At 30.1% G+C, this 23,074-nt stretch overlaps 3 protein-coding genes across 8 annotated transcripts in view; 1 reads left to right on the top strand and 2 right to left on the bottom strand.

The window, feature by feature from the left end:
- LOC111674627 (protein argonaute-2) overlaps nt 1-5,318 on the bottom strand; it is a 38,053-nt gene extending 32,735 nt beyond the window's left edge. The window contains exons 1-2 of one of the 4 annotated variants that reach the window (XM_046955797.1): nt 5,262-5,318; nt 326-643 (exon numbers count right to left, since the gene is read on the bottom strand). The gene's annotated coding sequence lies outside the window, so the exon portion shown is untranslated. The other 3 variants (XM_046955798.1, XM_046955799.1, XM_046955801.1) reach the window with 3 other exon arrangements.
- A 3,783-nt stretch (nt 5,319-9,101) lies between these two features.
- LOC111674595 (proteasomal ubiquitin receptor ADRM1 homolog) lies at nt 9,102-10,948 on the bottom strand. Of its 2 annotated transcripts, XM_023435250.2 has the most exons (5): nt 10,791-10,947; nt 10,522-10,732; nt 10,133-10,458; nt 9,883-10,079; nt 9,102-9,804 (listed from the first exon to the last, which is right to left on the bottom strand). In XM_023435250.2, exons 2-5 carry the CDS (start codon nt 10,708-10,710, stop codon nt 9,371-9,373), a joined length of 1,146 nt encoding a protein of 381 aa, XP_023291018.2. In that variant the 5' UTR covers nt 10,711-10,732; nt 10,791-10,947; the 3' UTR covers nt 9,102-9,370. The 2 variants fall into 2 exon arrangements, with proteins under 2 accessions (XP_023291018.2, XP_023291017.2); XM_023435249.2 differs by having other exon boundaries at nt 9,102-10,079; nt 10,791-10,948.
- A 1,018-nt stretch (nt 10,949-11,966) lies between these two features.
- Nucleotides 11,967-20,697, top strand: LOC111674571 (polyadenylate-binding protein-interacting protein 1). Of its 2 annotated transcripts, XM_023435212.2 has the most exons (3): nt 11,967-12,256; nt 12,408-12,787; nt 18,657-20,697. In XM_023435212.2, the coding sequence occupies exon 3, from the start codon at nt 18,698-18,700 to the stop codon at nt 20,306-20,308; it is 1,611 nt and encodes a 536-aa protein (XP_023290980.2). In that variant the 5' UTR covers nt 11,967-12,256; nt 12,408-12,787; nt 18,657-18,697; the 3' UTR covers nt 20,309-20,697. The 2 variants fall into 2 exon arrangements, with proteins under 2 accessions (XP_023290980.2, XP_023290981.2); XM_023435213.2 differs by lacking the exons at nt 11,967-12,256; nt 12,408-12,787 and adding an exon at nt 16,280-16,435.
- Nucleotides 20,698-23,074: the final 2,377 nt, after the last annotated feature.

Genomic DNA, 23,074 nt, shown 5'->3' with positions numbered 1-23,074 from the left:
CTATTGAGTGGAATGTTGACTAGACTATAAACTAGATTATAGACTAGACTATACACTATACTATAGTCTAGATTATAGAATATAGATTAAACTAATGTATAAAATACATAATATACTATATCCTAGGCTGAACTATAGACAGTACTACAGACTAACTACGACTCAATCAAAATTTAATTGAAATAATAATCTGTCAGTTACATATTACACTTTCGAAATTTTTTTAAGACATTTACAAACTCTAACGAGTCTTTTTAAAAATTTACCACAAAATAGAAAATTTCCAATTTTTATTCAATAAAATTTCGAACAACACTGTACTTACACACGATTACAATATTTATAACGAAGTGTATATTTTCTTTTTATTTAAACCCGATAACAGCAAAATTATATTGAATTAATTTTTTGTTTTACTTATTTTACTTTTTTTTCTACAGATGTTTGTATTTTTATTTTTATTTTATATAATAAAAAAACATTGCAGCAACACAGTGCAATTTTTTTTGCGGTTTACAATATGTTTTGAGGTTATATTTTCTTTTTTATTTTATTTTCTTTTATTTTTTTGTGTTTTTGTTATCATTTTAATTCACTTCACTTTGTACAATTTAATATGAAATTCTCCTGATTTGTATGATGACTTTTATTGAAAATAAGAAGAACAAGAAGAAGAAATATTGAAATAAATTAACATATTAACACTGCACTATATTATAATTTGAGTTCTTTATTATTGGACAATATCAATTGTTCAAAAATAGTGATTAAGAAAAGTATAGCACTTTTCCTCTTCGAAATTGACAACTATTTAAATTATTTCATAATTTACTTTCTTATTTTTATGATCTTAAAAGTGTCAGAATATACATATGTATATTTGTGGGAACCATACTATTGTATTGTAGGTTTGTAAGTATTTTTTCATAATCTTATCAAAAGATTACACATATTGTATAAATATTTTGCTAATTCTGCTATTATTTTATCAACAACTGTATATTTATATGTGTACAAGTATAGAGTACGGTTACTACATAAATAATCGTACATTTTGCAATTTAACTGTAACGATACGGCTCTCAGAATTTCAGATACAGATAGATACCCCAGCAGTTCGACAAAGAGTCAATGCATACGAAAAAGACAGTAATTTCCACTAATAGTTAACCACCTGAATGATCGTAATTCGTATGTTTTGGATCATTCGTTACGAATGTACCCTTTGTAATCGAGAATGAAGACAATCGTCACTTTAGTGTCCCCTTTGTAAGCGGGAGCGGAGACAGTCGTCTCTTTACTGTCCTCAAGTAACCTAGAGATTATACTCTTAAAATTTGTTTTTTTGTTGTACTTCCGAAAGTACTTTCTACTAATATGCCACCATCTGGTTGACTCATAAATTTGAGTTGACTTTTGGGTCAATCGTCACATTATTGTCCCATAGTATTCTGGAAGGTAGACACTTGAAGTTTTTAAATTTTAGTTCCATTAATATCTTACCACCTGGCTGACTCCAATTCGTATGTTTTTGGTCTTTCGTCACAAATAAACTCTTTGTAATCGAGAATGAAGACAGTCGTCACTTTAGTGTCCCCTTTGTAAGCGGGAGCGGAGACATTCGTTTCTTTACTGTCTCTTTGTAAGGTGTAGAGTGACGATTGACTTCCTCGTAGGACAAGCCCTATGTTAAAATGGTTGGTCACCTAGGTAGTCAGGTGGCTAGCGGCCACCACAAGTGGTAGTTTAAGTGTTCAGTTCGGAACTGTCCCATCGAACTGCTGGGTAAATTGTGAAAATATCTAATTACTACACATGAACAATTAGTTCTAATATTAGATGTAAACGGTCTAGATTTGAAAAAAAGATTTTAAATCAAAAATAATCAAATTCGATGTGTGATAAATGGGGTAAACTGTACATTCCTTATAAGTCGGGCACCTAAGATTATCAAAGAATTCTAAGCGATAAAATAGAATTATGGTCATATTTGGACAAATACCAGAGTATTAGACATCTTTCTCTTTTTTATTTTTCATACTTTTTCACTGGACAAATACTAAAAGATTGGCTCTGGACAAATACTAAAGCATTAGACATCTTTCTAATTTTTAAATCTAGGATATAAAACAGTTGAAAATTCTTCTTATTTGTCGCTATTAAAGCCGGCTTTACACGAGCTTACAAGTATGTAATATGAGCTGTCAAATCGTCTATGCAACCATCAAACATTGTCGTATGGCTCTCTTCATTTCACCAAATGATTCAAGAAAGAAACAAGTTGCATTAGATCACGGATGTATTTTTTATGTAAACACATACAAAAAAGTGAAACAGCTGTTTTCATCTCACTTTCTTAATGTTTAAGACTTTGCGTACGTAAAGTGTGATTGTGTAAAGTGCTCTTAAATAAATCCTCAAGATGTTTAAGTAGTACCTCTATTTTCCATGCACCATGTTGTGTTCGAATAGGTCTACCGCGAAATAGGTCAAATAAAGGAAATAAGAAAACTGTTGCCAACTCCTTCTTAAATCTTTTTCTTAATTTTTAAACTATGTTCACAGGGTTATCTGAGTTTAAAGCTTTTACTAGTAATGTTATGTAATGTTTATAAAGCAGAATGAAACCTTTTTAGCAACACGAAAATTGTTAGTTAAAGCTATGTATACACGGTTGTCAGATCTTACAACGTTATCAGTAAAATGTGCAAAAAATGTCCAACAATCGTGTGAACATATTATTTTTAGTTTATAACGTTGTCAGAAAAAGCATTGCAGAAAATTTTGTCTTGCAAAATTTGTAAGTTGACACTATTATTAGAAATTTTCTGCACATTTTAATGCCAACGTTGTAAGATCGAACAACCGTATAGCTTTAGACCTTTGTAAGAAAAACCTGACAATGCTGCATAACAAAAAATTGCAAGTTCACACAGTTATTAGTCATTTTGTTTAATGTCAATGTTGTAAGCTTTATTCAAGATTTTTCACCAACTACTTAATTCGTTTTTAACAGCTTTTTTACTTTTCAAGCCCACTGTTTAATGCAAGTCTATAAAGGTTTGTTTTGAACGCAAAAAAAAACATATTTAAAGAAAAAGTCTAAAATGTTGTTGACGTTTTTTTTTTTGCCAAACACGAAAATGCACAACACAACAAATGCATCCATATAAAAAATGTTTGCAAAGCACTATAATTGAAAAGAGTATAATGTGTTTGATCTGATGTTTGTAACTCTCAGATATATTGTTCAACATTGGTTTCGAGTTATTTTCTTTTACAAAAATCTCTTTTATAACTAATTATCCTGGATATGGTGTAGTCTATGTAGTCTTCTTTGGACTATTCTATAAACAAATCTTAAACGATTTTAGGGTGTATTTTTTCAACTAGTCTAAGGACAATTGTATGTACTGGTCTATGATCTTTCCTATGGGCTTCTATATGAACTTGTCTTTATAATACTCTATTTACTATTGTTAGGATTAGTCAGGAGACTGGTTAAAGATTTAATATAATGCCTAGTCAATCTATTCACTATTCTTTGGATAGTTAAGATACTAGTCTATTAACCAGTAATAGTATTATCCTAAGGCCTACCTAATCTCTTAAATTATTTGTATGACTGTTCTATTGAGTATTCTAGGAAGGAATAAAGTGTCATGTTAAAGGGCACTTTACACGATCACACTTTACGTACGTAAAGTCTAATGAAAAAGTAAAATGAAATTCCATTCGTATATATTTTTTTGAGTTTACACGATTGGTATAAAACAATAATAAAATAAGATGGAAACAGCTGTTTCACTTTTTTGTATGTGTTTACATAAAAACACATCCCTGATCAAATACGGCCCCAGCAGTTCGACGGGACAGTCTCGAACTGACCATTTAACCTGCCACTTGTGGTGGCCCCTAGCCACCTGACTACCCAGGTGACCGACAATTTTAAAATGGGCTTGTCCAACGAGGAAGTCAATCGTCACTCTACACCCTTCAAAGAGACAGTAAAGAGACGATTGCCTCCGCTCTCGCTTACAAAGGGGACACTAAAGTGACGACTGTCTTCATTCTCGATTACAAAGAGTTTATTTGTGACGAAAGACCAAAAACATACGAATTGGAGTCAGCCAGGTGGTAAGATATTAATGGAACTAAAATTTGAAAATTTCAAGTGTCTACTCTCCAGAATACTATGGGACAGTAATGTGACGATTGACCCAAAAGATATAAATTTGAGTCCACCAGATGGTGGCATATTAGTAGAAAGTAATAATCATTTCTCCAAAAGATGGGTAAAATAACTACTTTCGGAAGTACAAAAAAAAACAACTTTTAATAGTATAATCTCTAGGTTACTTAAGGACAGTAAAGAGACGACTGTCTCCGCTCCCGCTTACAAAGGGGACACTAAAGTGACTACTGTCTTCATTCTCGATTACAAAGGGTACATTCGTGACGAATGACCCAAAACATACGAATTACGATCATCCAGGTGGTTAACTATTAGTGGAAATTACTGTCTTTTTCGTATGGAATGACTCTTTGTCGAACTGCTGGGGTCTGCCTGTTTTTCAGATCATTTTAAAAAATGAAGAGAACCATACGTCTATCCGTATTCTCTCTAAATGTGTTTTGGTTTTATTACATATTGCGTTTAGACGATCCCATCCATACTCTTCTACACAAAATTTTTACATATCATATTACATGTGTGATCGTGTAAAGCCGGCTTAAGGGACTATCCTATTGATTAGTTTGGGAACTAATCTACTCACTACTTCATTCACCAGTCTGTTTAGAAGTTTAGCGTCTAGTCTATTCACTATACTACTATACTACTATTCTACTACTCAAATAGTTTTGAAAATTACACAAAGTATTCCATTCCCCGATGTAGGGTATTCTCTAACCAAGCTTCATGAATTTTACTTTCTTACTTGTTTTATTTTGTATATTTTGATAGAAGTGGAATGAAAACAACACAAAAAAAGGTACCCCACTCACCTAACTCACTAATAACTACAACAACAACAGCGGTGGAAAAACAAGATGACAAACGGACAAGACGAAGAAAAGTGAGAGTATGTAGTTTCCAACTATGTACAAACGTACATACATACATATGTATGTAGTTATATGTAAATATATACACAATTTATATACAAATAATCTATACATTTGTACTTACTCTCTATACTTTAAATAAATTAATGTAAGCTTTATCAAACCAACAAAAAAACACATACAAACAAACCTACAATTGATATAACAAAACAAACAGCAAAAAGCTTCTCTTTTTTATTTAACCACTGTGTTTGTTATGATGATGATAATAATAATGACGATGAATTTTCCTTTTAATTATTTAAATAAACATAATTTTTGTTTTTTGCGAATTTTTTTTTTTAATAAAAGTTTAATGAAATTATTTCAAAAATTTTTTTATTTCACTTTTCACTATACAACACTTTAGTAATAATTAAACATTATACATAAATTATGTATTAAATTTTATTTTTCTTTTATAATTTATAAGGTACATATATTTTTTTATAATTTAAACAAATATTGTTTAATTTTAGTGTGTTTTAAAATTGTTTGTTTTTATTATGAAAATTAAACTTTTCTGTAATCATTTTTAAAATATATATTTATTTTTATTTTTTATTATTATTTTTATTTTGTTAATACACGTTATTATTTGTTTGCGTATGCTTCCTGTCAAGGTTTATTGCGTTTTAAAACAGAAAAGTCCAATACATTGCAAAAAATGTATTTCAGCTTGTTGTTGGTTGTATCACACAATATGTATGTATGTAAATATGTATGAATGTGCCCACCATACCTACTCTACTCAGTGCTACACACCATCAAAACAAAACAGTGGGATGGATGGTTGGATGTGGATATACGAAGTATGTTTGTTGGTGTGCATTGTTGTTTCTTCTGAAAAATGTGCCATAAGGGGCCTTAAAGTACTTAAACTTGTACCTTTGGGGAAAAAAATAAATTGTTAGTTTGTTAGTTAGTTTGTAAGTTATTTGGTTAGTTAGATAGATAGATAGATAGATAGATAGATAGATAGATAGATAGATAGATAGATAGATAGATAGATAGATAGATAGATAGATAGATAGATAGATAGATAGATAGATAGATAGATAGATAGATAGATAGATAGATAGATAGATAGATAGATAGATAGATAGATAGATAGATAGATAGATAGATAGATAGATAGATAGATAGATAGATAGATAGTTAGTTAGTTAGTTAGTTAGTTAGTTAGTAAGTTAGTTAGATAGTTAGTTAGTTAGTTAGTTAGTTAGTTAGTTAGTTGGTTAGTTACTTAATTAGTTAGTTACTTAGTTAGTTAGTTAGTTAGTTAGTTAGTTAGTTAGTTAGTTAGTTAGTTAGTTAGGTAGGTAGTTAGTTAGTTAGTTAGTTAGTTAGTTAGTTAGTTAGTTAGTTAGTTAGTTAGTTAGTTAGTTAGTTAGTTAGTTAGGTAGGTAGTTAGTTAGCTATATATGTATATAGTTAGTTAGTTAGTTAGCTAGCTATATATGTATATAGTTCTCATGCCTTTCATGTGTTCTATGAGATGTTGGGTCTTTTCTTCGAATTAACGAAATTTGATCCTGATGTCTTAATAAGAACTAGTTATATAACGATTACCTACCTATCTTATAGTTTTGTACTTTTAGTTAGTTAGTTAGTTAGTTAGTTAGTTAGTTAGTTAGTTAGTTAGTTAGTTAGTTAGTTAGTTAGTTAGTTAGTTAGTTAGTTAGTTAGTTAGTTAGTTAGTTAGTTAGTTAGTTAGTTAGTTAGTTAGTTAGTTAGTTAGTTAGTTAGTTAGTTAGTTAGTTAGTTAGTTAGGTAGGTAGTTAGTTAGCTATATATGTATATAGTTTGTTAGTTAGTTAGTTAGTTAGTTAGTTAGTTAGTTAGTTCGTTAGTAAGTTAGTTAGTTATTTAGTTAGCTAGCTATATATGTATATAGTTCTCATGCCTTTCATGTGTTCTATGAGATGTTGGGTCTCTTCTTCGAATTAACGAAATTTAATCCTGATGTCTTATTAAGAAGAACAAGTTATATAACGATTGCCGACCTTTCTTATAGTTTTGTACTTTTACTAAGAAGCTAACATTTTAAAAGTACCAATACCTTCACTTAGTACCATTTTGAATATAAAATCCATCAACACCTCCAGTCAGTTACATAGGCATCGTTTATAAACAAAACAATAACATTTTATTACTCTCCTCACAGAGAAGAAGAGAATTTGTTTGTTTTTAAATTACTCATCTCTTTTTCTTACTGGAAATTTTTGTTTGGTTTCTATTTATTTATTGTGCGCTCTCTCGCTCGCTATCTCTCGAAATATCTTTGGAATATTTTTGTTTTCTTCTTTCTTTTGAATTATTTTGTTAGTTTTTTATCGGTGTGTTAATTTTTTTTTTATTTTTGCAAATGTATCTTTTACGTAGTGCTGTGTGTATGTGAATGTGTTTGCATATTTCGCAGTACGTCAAATTGTTAATTGCATGTTATGCCTCTGCTAGCAGCAACGACTAGCAATAATTCAAAATTATTGAATAAAAACCGTTGTTGTTGTTGTTTTTTTTCTTTCTTAATAGCGGCTTTTTGTAGTTAAACAAGGATGGCTGTGTTTACTAAAAAAGTATGTTTCTCATTTGTTTTGTTAATTATTGTTTATTATTCGGCATTGTTTGTTTTCTCTTTAGTTTTATATTTTATAATTTCACTCACACTCATTGAAATGTAGTAGAAATGCGCTCTTGGAAACGTTTCATTATTTTTGTTTCTCCAAAGAGAATTCTTTAATAATTTCGCGGTAATTGTTATTAACGGTAAAAGGTTACCATGTTTAAAATAACATAAATTTCATTGGAGTCTATTTATATAATCCACATTACCACAGTGGGCATGTCAAGAATAATTTGAACACTGTAGTTGGGCTAAGCTAAAAGTGTTAAATGTAGATTACAATTCTATCAAATTTTGAAAAATTCTAGTGAGCACAGAACAAATTTTGAACCATAACTAATTAACAAACTAACTTACTTACTAATTAACTAACTAGCCCACTAATTAAATGGCTTACTAACTACCTAACCAATTAAATAACTATCTAACTAACTAAATGACTGACTAACTAACAAGTTTAGACAGAAATATTACATCTAAGGTTGTCAACAGCAAAGACCTGCAGTTACTAACCAACTAACTAACTAACCAACTAACTGACTAACCATCTAACTAACTAATTAGATAACTAACTAAATGACTGACTAACTAACAAGTTTACACAGAAATATTACATCGAAGGTTGTCAACAGCAAAGATCTGCAGTTGAGAAACTGTTAATTTATCACGATGTAAACAAACGTACGCTTTTTGGAATCCAGAAGATAACAACTCGTTAAGGAAGCTAACTAGACTATAAAATAGGCTATTGGCTAAACTAAACACTATCGAACAGAAATATTAGATCTAAGGTGGTCAACTGCAAAGACCTGCAGTTGAAAAGTTGTCAGTTCATCACGATGTAACCAAAACCCCTCATTAAAGACGCAAGACTAGAATATAAATAGACTATAGATTCGAATATAATTAGACTATAGAATAGACTATTGGCTAAACTATACACTAGATAATAGACTACATTATTGACAAAACTATAGACTGTAGATATTATATACTAGACCATAGTAAGACTAGGATACATATTTGAAAATCTAGAATGCACTGTAGACTAGCCGATGAATGTCTATAGACTAGTTAGTTAGTTTGAAAGGAGGATGTACATCAAATCCGAAGACATACACCTAGGCCTCTATCGGGTCTGTTGTGCGCTCCTTAACCAGTGCCTCAGGTGGGAATTGAACCCACCACCTCCGGTCTACCAGACTAGAACACTAACCTACCGGATGTCACTGTCTATAGACTAACCAATGAACTAAATTAGTCTGGATTATAGACAATACTATAGACAAGACAATTTGGACAATTCTAATTATTCGTAAAATAAAAACTTATCTTTCTAATTGTTTTGTTATAAAAACATATTCTCTCTTTTGTTTTTTTGTAATATTTTTTATTAGGCAAAGTGAAAAGAAAGCTTTTTTTGCAAAGTCTAATTCATGAATATATATATTGTATATGTATGAATGAATGAATGATGAGTGTTTGTTACTATATATAACATCTCAGACCACAGAGAATGAGATTTAGAATAGCTTCATAATAAAAACATTACAGTAAAGAAAACAATACAATGTGATAAGAATAATTGACGACTTTGGCGTCTATACTTGAAACATATGAATCAATTAATCACGACAGCTATTCTTTCTTTTCAGCTGACTTATCTTCTTCCTCCTTCTTGACTTCGGCTGAGGAATCCTTAGTTTTAGAGCTGGTGGGCGAAGACATAGTAGCACCAGCTGGTAGAGCTTTTTCTAAAGCCTTAACAAACTCCTCCAAATTACCGGAATAAGCGGCGGCCACAGCTTCAGGGGTAAGTTCGAATTGTGAGACTACGGGACCCAATTGAGCCGACTGCAAGGCATTCGAGAATAGGGAGAGGGCCTGTTGGAATTGAGGTGATGCTATGGTGTCTTTAATCTGTTGCTTTTTATCCTCATCGGCATCTTCAGTCTCGGGCAGGTGAACAGATAGAGTGTTGACACGTTCGGGATCGGATATAAGATCGTTGACAATTTCGGAACCAGCCAAAGCGGATGATAGATCAATGTTGAGTGAACGACCGGAGCCAGCTTCGGGTGAGAGGTTGGATAAGTAGGATTGGAATGCATTGGTGGGTGTGAAAATATTAGATGATGATGATTTCTTACCACCAGCTGTTGAATTACCGGAACCAGCGCTGTTGCCACCATTATTATCGGCACTTGAAGATCCACCACTCTTGCTGCCTTTAGCCTTTGGAGCCGAAGGGGTACGAGGGGCGGAGGATGTATTTTCAGGGGTTAAAAGGCCACCAGCAGAGCTAGTGCTAGTGCGATTGGGTGTACGAGAATTGTCCGAAGAGCGGCTATTAAAAGAAATAAATAAATAAACATATAGAAATCTTGTAAATAAACCTACTTCATAGAACCCAACAAAGAGCTAAGACCACCCATTTGTCCTACGCCTCCAAACAACTGCATTAATTGTTGCTGCGACATGTTATTTAACATGTAATGCAAATCACCACCATCCTGGCCGCCACGAGTGGCTGAAGGAGGATTATTCATAATTTCATTAACACGACGGCACAATTCTTCATCTTTGTCAGTTTTGGTTTCCTGCATCCAGAAAAACATACGACGACTGGAGGTCTTGAATTTCAAAACATAAACACGACCAGTCTTGCACTGTTCTACACGTTTGAACTCAAAGTCATCGGGAAATACAATCAAATCATCTTCAACCTTTAACAAGGAACATAAAACACTTAACACTTGAAGCAGTTAGTTCAAATTTTGTCAACTTACTTTGCCAGTGGTACGATCCTTCCAACAGAAATGCATTAAGCCATCATCACTTTGCGTTAAATATACTAAACCTTTGCGTGTATCGGGATGCACCATCTTGCCTATCAAATTCATTCTTCCGGCACGAAATTCCACCAAATTGGAACCACTACCACCGCTACTGCTAAGACCACTTTGACGACCAAACATTTTGCTATTTTTTAAAATATGACTATAAAATATCGAGACAATTAGTTGATTTTTTATATTTTAAAGTGTTATTTATAAACCTTTTTGAAGGCAATTAGTGTTGTTTTGTAGAAATTTTTAATTTATTTTTTTTGCACAGCTTTGCACAAAAAACTTAATTTTTGAATGACCAGCAGTTTTCAGAATACTGCGCCGACTTTCATTAACGGCGTTGACGATTGACACGGAAAATTTCGGCGGCGGCTTAAGATCGTCTGTAGGCTAGCTAAATTTTCTATTATCTTTTAAAAATTGTATTTAAGTAATTAAAAAGTGGGTTTTTAAAAATCGTTATTTTTTAATTGTCATAAATTCGTATTTAGACTTAAAGCCCCCAATAAATAAAAGGAGACTTTTTGATATTAAATTGTTCTCAAAAGGTATTTTTTGATCTTGACTTAATGAAAATATATAGAAAAATACTTTTGGTACATTTTCGTTCTTCAAATGTTTTCTTTTAGATTTTTTGCAATATTGAACTAATATATATATATAAATCAGATATGTAATAAAAATCAATAGAACATCATTTTTGATACTTTTTGTTTATTTTTTGAATATTTTTAAAACTTTAACTTTTGCCACAGAGCCGTCACGAGCAAAAAACTCTCTCTCTCTCTTTCGCACAAAACGATTTCAATGATTTTTAACTGTATTTTAAATACCTCTTCTAACCAAACAAAAGCTAATTTAAGACTGTTTCAATGTCAAAAGTGACACCTCTGTATACTTTGTGCTTTGGTTTTGACCTGGTTCACACTGGGAAACTTTTATTGAGAATCTTTTGATTTCGTGTGTAAGAGAAAAAAATGTTTGATATTTCTTTCTCTTTCTCTTACACACTAAAATCAAAAGTTTCCCAAAAAAATTTCCCAGTGTGAACCAGGTCTTTGCATCTTTGAACGCAATTCAAACGTCTCTGTTCACACAGTGTTTTTTGAGAATTTTTAGATTTTTGAGTGTGAGAGAAAAAGAAAGAATAACAATTATCTCTTTTTCTCACACACAAAATCAATAAGGCACAAAGTAAGACCTGGTCCACACTAGGAAACTTTTTCCTAATACACTTTTGAAAATCAAAAGTTTCCACGTGTGGACCGGCAGTAATTTGGTAATATGTAGCGTTTTATGATTTCCAGTTAAAATAGCGTTTTTGATTGTTTTGAAAAAAGCAACAGCACTGTTGTATGTAACTAACTTGGTAGCACTTTGTAACTTGCATTCGTGAGAAATTTTCTCTCGTCTTCAGCAGCACACAATTCATTTGTCGGATTTTTTTGTGAAAATAATTGACATTTTTCATTGAAAATTTCAATTATTTATTAATAAATTTGTGATATTTCTACTAATTAAACTGTGTTTCGAAGAAATTCAGCAAAAATTCCTAGGAATTTCAAGGAAATATTCACAATATTTAAGTTGGAAAAATTGGCAAATAGGTAATTTTTTTTGTGTTCGTCTACAACAACTACAATTTGAATTAACGAAGTCATTGTTAAAGAAAAAGGTAAGTAATGACGAAAATGAAAAAAAGTAGCACAAAAAATATGAAGAAAAAATGCAACAACAACAAACAAACAAGTTTTCAGTTTTTTATACATATATAAAAGGCTTTAAAAAAATTAAATAAATATATCTTCTTTTGTTTTCATTTGCAGGCTTTGTGTTTCATTAAATAGAAAAGTGTGTGTGTGTGCATTTTTAACATATATAATATATAACCCCCAAAAAATCTTTTGAAAATAATTTCACTCGTGTTTTTTTTTGTGTGCAAATTCTCCAATAAAAAAGGGTAAAAATTTAAGAGTTTTTTTAAGTTTTCAAAGAAGAGAGAGAAAAAAACAGCAGTTTGTGTATTTTAAGAGCACGATTTACTTGAAACGGAAAAAAGTGACAACGCAACAAAATAAAGAAGAAAGAAAGCAAGCAACAAAAACAACCAGCTGAAAAAAACGAACGAATTTAAGTAAAGTGAAAAAAAAATAAAACAATAAAACATATTGGACAACAAATTCGAAAGGAAAACAAAAACAAAAAGGTGCGTAACAAAATGGTAAAAAAAAACTTTTTATATAAAATGATGCTCCAAAATGGGTTCCATAACAAGCCAGCCTTGTATTTTTATTTACTGACAAAGTAAAGCGCTTATATACATGTGTACATACATATGCATAACTTGTATTTTTGTTTTTTTTTTGTTAAATTTCTCTAAATATTATATGTAGACTTTTTTGTTGGTTTTTTTTTTAAGCCACGCCATTGCTCTAGCGAGGAGCATAGTATTTTTTTAAATTTAAATAAAAAGTATCTAGGGTAAATGCACCTAATGTCGGCATCACCCAGTAGTCGGCATCTTTTGCATAAAAATGTAAATAAATAAGAAAAGCTGTACAAATTTATTAAGGTTTGATATATATTTCATAGAAAATATGGTCTTTTTGCTTTATGAAATGAGTAAATTTAAGTAGGATTACTAATTTCCTCTATATTTGACGTTATTTAGTGACAGCTTTGCAGCATTTGTAGTACTGTCAGTTTTCTTAAAAAAAATTTAGTTTTGGTGCCACCTTAAACAAGTGAATATTTATATGAAATTAAATGATTTATTTGACAAAAATTGATTTAAATGAAAGAAAACAGTTGAAATATTCAATTTAAAGTGAAAAAGTTAGTTAAAAATATATTTTTTTGTAATTTTAATCGCTGCCGCCATTAGAACACAATTTTTTATGAATTCTTATTGTCGGCATAGGGGTGCCGACTACTGGGTATTAAGTTCGATCATACGTATTCTATAGTCGGCACTCTAATATTTATTATTTCTCTATAGAAAATTGGGTATATTACTATGAAAAATTTCTATATAACAATTTTCTCTTCAAAAATTATATGTATAACAGTTATTTTTGTAAAAAAATTTATGTATAACACTTCTCTATAAAAATTTAGTATATTACAATTTCCTCTATAGAAAATTGATTGTACAAAATTTGTTTCTATTTGTTTCTATAAGAATTTATGTGTATACAATTTTTTTCTATAGAAAATTTTATGTTATACAATTTTTGATACAAAAAATTATGTGTATATCAGTTTTCTCTATGAAAAATTGTGTGTATACCCTTTTTTTCTATAGAAAATTACTTCTATAATAGCTTTTTCTACAGAAGATTACAATTTTTTACTACAGAATATAATTTTCTATACAAAAAATTGTGTATAACAGTTTTTTCTATTAAAAATTTGCATATTGAATTTTTTTTCTAACAAAATTGCTTCTTAACTGTGCTTTTACAAAAAAAATATGAGTATAACATTTTTTTTTATATAGAAAAATTCCCAGTATGACAATTTTTTCTATAGAAAAGTGTTCTTATTATAATATCCTCTACGAAACTTATGTTAAATTTTTTCCTATATTTTTATAAAAATTTTCTTTAAAAAACAGTACATATAACACTTTCCCCTATAAAAATTACTTTTTTCTCTAACAAAAAATAAAATATTGTACAGAAAATTGCATGTATAACTCTTTTTCTATAGAAAAAAATGTTATTATGTATACTTATTACAATTATAATTATGTTTTATAACATATTTTTCTACAGAAAAAACGATATTATTAAAATTATTTCTATAGAAAAAATTTAATTAAATATTTTCTTTGGAAAATTGTGTATATATCACTTTTTTCTATAAATAAATATGCTTTTTTTAAACAACAAATCTACTGCCGACTATAGGGACATTTTTTGTCGAACTTAGGAACACTGGTGCCGACTATTGGAAAATGTGGAGTTTTTAACAAAATTTACAAATTACTAAAAACTAGTTATTTGTTTTTCAAAAAAGTTAAATAGATCTAAAACTTAACTAAACACATAATTGAAATAACTAAAAATCATCGTAATAACAATTACCGACTCTTTAGGGGGATAGTTTGAAAAAGAGAAAAAAGTTAAACTGCCGACTATTGGTACATTTACCCTATACAATTTAAGTTTTTTTGGTGTATTTGTTGTGTGTTTTGAATTTATAATTTCTTAAATTTTTATATAATTGCACTTACATCCATACATACAGTTTTTTAAGTTTTCTTGCTTTTTGTCATATTTTTTTATTTATGTTTATTTATGGTCAATTAATACATTTTTATTGTATTGAAATAATTCAGCTGTTAAATTAGTTTTGTGTATATTTTTATAAATGTCATAGCATTGTTTAACAGTTTGAATATTTAAATGGAACTTTTTAAGCATTTAACAAACTTTTCTGCATTGTACTAAAAACAAAGTCTATTGTGTTTAAAATACTCCTTAAAAAGTTAACTTTCAAGTTTTTGGGGCCGGCCTTTGTGTAAAAGTGAAAAACTGGCGGAGTTAATTACAAGGTATATTTTATTATTATTTTTGGCATTTTGTTCTCTAAAACAATTTTCTTGCACGTTTACATGGCATAAAGTGAAAATCTTTAAAATACCCTATTACTCATTAGCATCGAAAGAAAAAAAAATCTATATCGAACAAATAGCAGAAGATTTAGTTACTGTTGTTACAAAACTGTGCTTGCTTCATTAACGAGCTACATTTATTTACATATAATCTTCTTCATGCATTCATTTCACCTTCTTGAGAAGGGTCTGTTTCTTCGCAAGTTTGTTTAAAACTATTTTCTGACGATATTTTCAGGATCACAATTTGAACAGACATTTAGTTCAGCTCTATTTCAGATCTAGTTAACTTCTAGTTAAGTACTAGTTGAGTTCCAGTTCAATTCTTGTTCAGTTCTTTTCTAGTTCAGTTCTAGTTTAGTTCTAGTTCAGTTCTAGTTTAGTTCCGGTTCAGTTCTAGTTCAGTTCTGGTTCAGTTCTAGTTCACTACTAGTTCAGTTCACTTCTAGTTCCGATTTAGTTCAGGTCTAGTTTTAGTTCAGTTCAAGTTTAGTTCCAGTTATGTTTTAGTTCAGTTCTAGTTCGGTTCTAGTTCAGTACTAGTTCAGGTCTAGTTCAGTTATAGTTCAGTTCTAGTTCTAGTTCAGTTCTAGTTCAGTTCTAGTTCAGTTCTAGTTCAGTTCTAGTTCAGTTCTAGTTCAGTTCTAGTTCAGTTCTAGTTCAGTTCTAGTTCAGTTCTAGTTCAGTTCTAGTTCAGTTCTAGTTCAGTTCTAGTTCAGTTCTAGTTCAGTTTGAAATAACTAAAAATCATCGTAATAACAATTACCGACTCTTTAGGGGGATAGTTTGAAAAAGAGAAAAAAGTTAAACTGCCGACTATTGGTACATTTACCCTATACAATTTAAGTTTTTTTGGTGTATTTGTTGTGTGTTTTGAATTTATAATTTCTTAAATTTTTATATAATTGCACTTACATCCATACATACAGTTTTTTAAGTTTTCTTGCTTTTTGTCATATTTTTTTATTTATGTTTATTTATGGTCAATTAATACATTTTTATTGTATTGAAATAATTCAGCTGTTAAATTAGTTTTGTGTATATTTTTATAAATGTCATAGCATTGTTTAACAGTTTGAATATTTAAATGGAACTTTTTAAGCATTTAACAAACTTTTCTGCATTGTACTAAAAACAAAGTCTATTGTGTTTAAAATACTCCTTAAAAAGTTAACTTTCAAGTTTTTGGGGCCGGCCTTTGTGTAAAAGTGAAAAACTGGCGGAGTTAATTACAAGGTATATTTTATTATTATTTTTGGCATTTTGTTCTCTAAAACAATTTTCTTGCACGTTTACATGGCATAAAGTGAAAATCTTTAAAATACCCTATTACTCATTAGCATCGAAAGAAAAAAAAATCTATATCGAACAAATAGCAGGAAGATTTAGTTACTGTTGTTACAAAACTGTGCTTGCTTCATTAACGAGCTACATTTATTTACATATAATCTTCTTCATGCATTCATTTCACCTTCTTGAGAAGGGTCTGTTTCTTCGCAAGTTTGTTTAAAACTATTTTCTGACGATATTTTCAGGATCACAATTTGAACAGACATTTAGTTCAGCTCTATTTCAGATCTAGTTAACTTCTAGTTAAGTACTAGTTGAGTTCCAGTTCAATTCTTGTTCAGTTCTTTTCTAGTTCAGTTCTAGTTTAGTTCTAGTTCAGTTCTAGTTTAGTTCCGGTTCAGTTCTAGTTCAGTTCTGGTTCAGTTCTAGTTCACTACTAGTTCAGTTCACTTCTAGTTCCGATTTAGTTCAGGTCTAGTTTTAGTTCAGTTCAAGTTTAGTTCCAGTTATGTTTTAGTTCAGTTCTAGTTCGGTTCTAGTTCAGTACTAGTTCAGGTCTAGTTCAGTTATAGTTCAGTTCTAGTTCTAGTTCAGTTCTAGTTCAGTTCTAGTTCAGTTCTAGTTCAGTTCTAGTTCAGTTCTAGTTCAGTTCTAGTTCAGTTCTAGTTCAGTTCTAGTTCAGTTCTAGTTCAGTTCTAGTTCAGTTCTAGTTCAGTTCTAGTTCAGTTCTAGTTCAGTTCTAGTTCAGTTCTAGTTCAGTTCTAGTTCAGTTCTAGTTCAGTTCTAGTTCAGTTCTAGTTCAGTTCTAGTTCAGTTCTAGTTCAGTTCTAGTTCAGTTCTAGTTCAGTTCTAGTTCTGTTCTATTTCAGTTCTAGTTCTGTTCTAGTTCTGTGCTAGTTCTGTTCTAGTTCAGTTTTAGTTCAGTTCTAGTTTAGTTCTAGTTCAGTTCTAGTTCAGTTTTAGTTCAGTTCTAGTTCAGTTCTAGTTTAGTTCTAGTTCAGTTCTAGTTCAGTTCTAGTTCAGTTCTAGGTTAGTTCTAGTTTATGTCTAAAATTATTATTATGTATATAATCTAAAACTTCACTTGAAATATCAATTAAAATCGCTTTGTAGAAAATGTTCGTGTTTTTATCACACAAATGTTCGACTATTGAAGTCTTGCGATTATATAAAAACCTAATTTTGCATTATTCATATAAATTACATATTTTAACTGAAAAACTACTTATTTTTATATAAATCTAGAGTTAATTACTATTATGTCTCAACCACAAACTGTATGCATCACCAATTATATATTAAAAATGCGTGTATACATATGTATGTATATACATTCAATTAATTAAACAAGGTTATAAAATTAGAGAAAGAAAAATAATAATAAAAATTAGTGGTATTCACTACAAATACAAGACTTAACACCAGGGAAACCAAAATGTGAACTCATGGATCAGTTATTTAAACGTTTCAGATCAATTTAAAAATGTTGACGTCTATTTTTTAGAGAATAAGAGCAATATGAAGTACTAAACTAGAACTGAACTAGAACTGAACTAGAACTGAACTAGAACTGAACTAGAACTGAACTAGAACTGAACTAGAACTGAACTAGAACTGAACTAGAACTGAACTAGAACTGAACTAGAACTGAACTAGAACTGAACTAGAACTGAACTAGAACTGAACTAGAACTGAACTAGAACTGAACTAGAACTGAACTAGAACTGAACTAGAACTGAACTAGAACTGGACTAGAACTGAACTAGAACTGAACAGGAACTGAACTAGAACCTGTTTTCGAATCCAAGTTATATGCAAGAAAATATTCAGTAAAAATAATGAATACCAGTAGTATATTTAATGGTCAATAATGAATATTCTCGACATAGAACAAACGTATATAACAACAAAATGTTATAAATGTTCAAATAATTTATATATAAAATTCAAAATTTCTTTATAACTCTTAAATGAATGAATAAATAAATTAATTAAACATTTGTCATAAGTACTGTGTATCATTCTCCGAAAGAGAGAAAACAAATTAGTGGACAGATTAGTATTTCTAGAGCTATAAAAGTTTCATAATGTAGCTATGAATAAATCATTTCTTTATTTTGCAACTTTAATTATTCTAAATATTCTATTTATTTTGTTCTATCTACAGTTTCCATCTCAATAAGAAGCGAGAGAAAACAGCAGTAAACAATGGAGATTACACCAGGACGTGCTATGTACAGTCCAGATGAGGAATTAAAACCCTTAAGGCCACCAAAAACATATCATCCTGAAGCAGCAGCTCCATCTTCTAGACTTTCGGTTTATGCGGTCGAATTTGTACCACGTTACGGAAATGTTATGCCACATAATGTACAAGAACGCTTACAGAAACATCAGATGCAGTATATACAAAAGAACTATCAACAATACCAACAGCCACAACAACAACAGCAGCAGCCATCATCGTACCAACAGCAACAACAACAACAACAACAGCAGCAATCCTATTCCAATGGTTATGGTAATCAACAATATCAACAATCTACACAAAATATTAATGCTCAAATGGGCTCTATGAATATTTCAACTGTTCAGGATCGTTTACGTAACAGTAATAATGGTGGAGGACGTGGTGGTGGTGGTGGTAGTGGTAGCAGCGGTGGTGATGGTTTTTATCAACAGCAACGTGCCAGTGGTAGTGGTCAACAGCAGGGTTATCATCAACAAAATAATCATTATCGTTATAATAAAAATCATCACAATCAACAGCAGCAACCTCATCATCATCATCATCACAATCAAAATCGTTACAGTAATAATCATCACTATCAGCAACAACAACAACAACAGCAGCAGCAGCAACAACAATACCACCAACAGTCGAATGCCTCGGCTGTAGCTGAAAGTGCCAATGATATGGAAAATATTGCTTTGGATTATTTACAAACTGTGATTCAATGTCTTAATCAAAATCCTGGACAATTCGATAGCGTTGCCACACGTTTCATTACCATTTTCGATGGCATGGAAAATAATCATTATGTTTTATCCATTGCCATGGAAGATATATTCGATGAATCGATTAAAAATCCCAATTTTCGTTATATGGGTGCTAAACTGTATAATCTATTGCATATGTTAAATCCCAGTAAGGATTCTTTATTCCATACATTGCTCAAATTTAAACTTGATTTTCATCAGCAACAAGTACGTGAATATATGCAGAATAAACAAGAAGCTAAGGTACGTGAAACTGCACTCTTTTTGGCTGAACTTTATATGCAACTAAGAGGTGATGATTCACGTATTTATCTAATTGCTGAGAATATTGTATTCTCTCTTAAAGAATTACTTTCCATGGAGGATAATAAGGATAATATACGTTGCATTTGTTTGACTTTAAAATTGGCCGGTTACGATTTGACAGCAGATTGTGCTGCAGAAATGAAAGAGATTATTGCTAAATTGGATGCCATTAATTGTCAAAATCCTGGCAAATATCCTTTGGCTAATAATGTTATTTCACTGCAAAAGAATAACTGGGGACGTAAAGCTATAGGCGCTGATTCGTTGGGTGATCCTGAAACATCAAAACTTCCACAACCATTGCGTGATAGTGATGATCCTGTTTTCTATGGTCCCGATGGTCGTGAAATTACCGCCGAAGAATGTGAATTTTTAACTAATGGAGCTGCTGATACAGCTGCCTCTTCTGATAATGACGATGATGATAATGATGATGTTGATTTAGATCCTGAAATGGATGAGGAGACTGAAAGAGATTTTAAACTATTTCTTAAACAATCTAATAAATCATAGGTTATAAAACCACAACAACAACAACAACACAATTAAAACGAATCATCATCAAGAAAAAACGAAATGAAGAACCACACAACAACAACAACAACATATTTTTATTATATAAAGAAAAAAACACAAAAAAAATTCTATAAAAAAAAACTAAATGCTGAAATTACAGTTTGCTTTCAAAATATTTGCATAAAAGCAAGAAAATTGTGATGTTTATATAGTCTGCCGTAAAACAGAAAAAAAATTTTATCTTAAATTTATAATAATGTGATATATATTTTTCTCTATTCTATTTTATTGTTGTTTTTTCTTATTTTTTTTAACAACAAAAGGATAACAAACAAGAAAGTAAACCTTAAGCAAACTATAAATTGTAAAGGAGTTTTTCTCCTATTTAGTTTTTCATTTTGTTTTTTAATTTTTCTTTTTTTTTATATAATGAAATTAAATTTTATAAAAAAACATACATTTTAAAACTTTATTATCATTTCGTATGCTGTGCATGCTTTAAATTTGTTCCATTTTTTTTATACACATTTCTATTTTTTTTAAATTAATTAATTAATTATATATATATGTAAAGACTTCTTTTAAAAACAAATTTCTCATTTAATTATAGAAAAATATATATATGTATGTAAACCAGAAGAAGAAAAACACTATTGCAAAATAATAATAATAAAAAAATATACAAATAGAGTTCCTCAACAATTTATTAAAAAAAAAAAAAGAAAAACAAATATATTTATTATTATTTTCCTCTTTTTTTTAATCTTTTGTTTCATTTAATTATTATAACGCTTTTTGGCTGTTTTTATTTTCTTAGCATTTAATATTATGTTTTATTTGTATATTTTTTTTCCTTAAATATTTTAGCTCAACTTATATAAAAAAACAACAAACTGTAATTTCAGCTTTCTTTTTTTATAGTTTTCAAAGAATTCTATTATAATTCAAACTAAATTATTAATGTTAAACGTTAAACACAAAAAAACAAAAAAATTAATAAAAAAATTATATAAGTAACATAAATTAATAGTTGTACTAGCATTAAACAAAATTTAGCTAAAACAAAATCTGTTTCCTACCGTACAATCAGTTTACTGCTAAAAATTTTAAAATTTTTATATAAATTTTTAAAATTTAACAAATAACGGCTCAAGTTTTATGTGTTTGATAGATTTTTTTAAAAGAAGAATATTCTTATTTTTATAAAGTAGTTAAAATATTTCAAAAAATTATTTCAAAATTTAAATTTTTATAAATTTCAAAAACTACAAACAACACAGCAAATTACGGACTTTAAAACATTAAGAACTTTTTGCACTTTTTATAAGTAGTCAAGAGTAGAGTCTATAGGTTATAGTATAGACTAGTAACAAACTATTCTATAGTCTAATGTAGAGTATAAATTATAGTCTAATGTAAAGTAACAACAGTCTAGTATATAGTCTATAGTCTGGTTTATAGTGCAGACTATATTCTGCTCTATAGTCTAGTTTATAGTCTAGAGCATATTCTATAGTCCAGTCTATAGTCAAATCTATAGTCTAGTCTATAGTCTAGGCTGTAGTCTAGTCTATGGTTTAGTCTAGACTTAAAAGTAGTCTATAATCTAGTCTATGGTTTAGTCTATAGTCTAGTCTATAGTCAAGTTTATTACCTAGTCTATGATTTAGTTTTGTCTACGGATTACTTTTTAGTCTACTCTATGACCTTGCTTATAGTCTAGTGTATAGTCTATTTTATAGAATATTCTATAGTCTATTTTATAGTCTCACCTATAGCCTAGTATGTAGTCTTATCTATAGTCCAGTCTATGGTCTAGTGTATTGTCTAGCTTATAGTCCAGTCTATAGTCTAGTTTATAGTCTTGTCTATAGTCTAGTATATGGTCTAGTCTATAGTCTAGTTTACAGTATAGTCTAGTTTATAGCCTAGTCTATGGTCTCGTTTATAGTCTAGCGCATTGTCTAGTCTATAGTCTAGTCTATAGTCTATTCTATAGTCTATTCTATAGACTACAGTCTAGTCTATAGACTACAGTCTAGTCTATAGACTAGTCTACAGTCTAGTCTATTGACTAGTCTACAGTCTAGTATATAGACTAGACTAAATTCTATTCTGAAGACTAGTCCAAATTCTGGTCTAAAGACTAATCTACAGTCTAGTCTATAGACTAGTCTACAGTCTAGTCTATAGACTAGTCTTCAGTCTAGTCTATAGACTAGTCTACAGTCTAGTCTATAGACTAGTCTACAGTCTAGTCTATAGACTAGTCTACAGTCTAATCTATAGACTAGTATACAGTCTAGTATACAGTCTAGTATATATACTAGTCTAAACTCTAATCTAAAGACAGTCTAAAGACGAGTCTATAGTCTAAAGACGAGTCTACAGTCTAAAGACGAGTATACAGTCTATAGACCAGTTTACAGTCTAGTCTATAGACTGCAGTCTAGTCTATAGACTACTCTATAGTCTATTCTATAGTCTAGTCTACAGTCTATTCTATAGACTAGTCTACAGTCTAGTCTATAGTCTAGACTATAGTCTATGCGTTATTTGAGTCTATAGTCTGGTCTATATGTTAGTCTATGGTCTAGTCTATGTGTTAGTCTTTAGCCTAGTCTATGGTCTAGTCTATATTCACGTGTATAGTCGAGTCTATAGTCTAGTCTGTAGGCTAGTATATAGTCATGTCTAAGGTCTAGTATATAGACTAGTATATAGTGAAGTATATTGCCTGGTCTATAGTCTAGTCTATAGTCT

The sequence above is a fragment of the Lucilia cuprina genome, chromosome 6 (assembly GCF_022045245.1).
Source record: "Lucilia cuprina isolate Lc7/37 chromosome 6, ASM2204524v1, whole genome shotgun sequence".
Classification (NCBI taxonomy): domain Eukaryota; kingdom Metazoa; phylum Arthropoda; class Insecta; order Diptera; family Calliphoridae; genus Lucilia; species Lucilia cuprina.
The sequence above is the reverse complement of the archived record's forward strand: the minus strand, read 5'-3'. Positions and strand labels throughout refer to the sequence as shown.

Bases quoted from the DNA above. Each gene is read 5' to 3' on its own strand.
- LOC111674595 (XM_023435249.2), bottom strand. From the start codon at position 10,710: ATGTTTGGTCGTCAAAGTGGTCTTAGCAGTAGCGGTGGTAGTGGTTCC. The intron at 10,459-10,521 runs GTAAGTTGACAA...TCCTTGTTAAAG, and splicing joins AGGATCGTACCACTGGCAAA to GTTGAAGATGATTTGATTGT. The intron at 10,080-10,132 runs GTAGGTTTATTT...TTCTTTTAATAG, and splicing joins TCTTTGTTGGGTTCTATGAA to CCGCTCTTCGGACAATTCTC.
- LOC111674571 (XM_023435212.2), top strand. From the start codon at position 18,698: ATGGAGATTACACCAGGACGTGCTATGTACAGTCCAGATGAGGAATTA.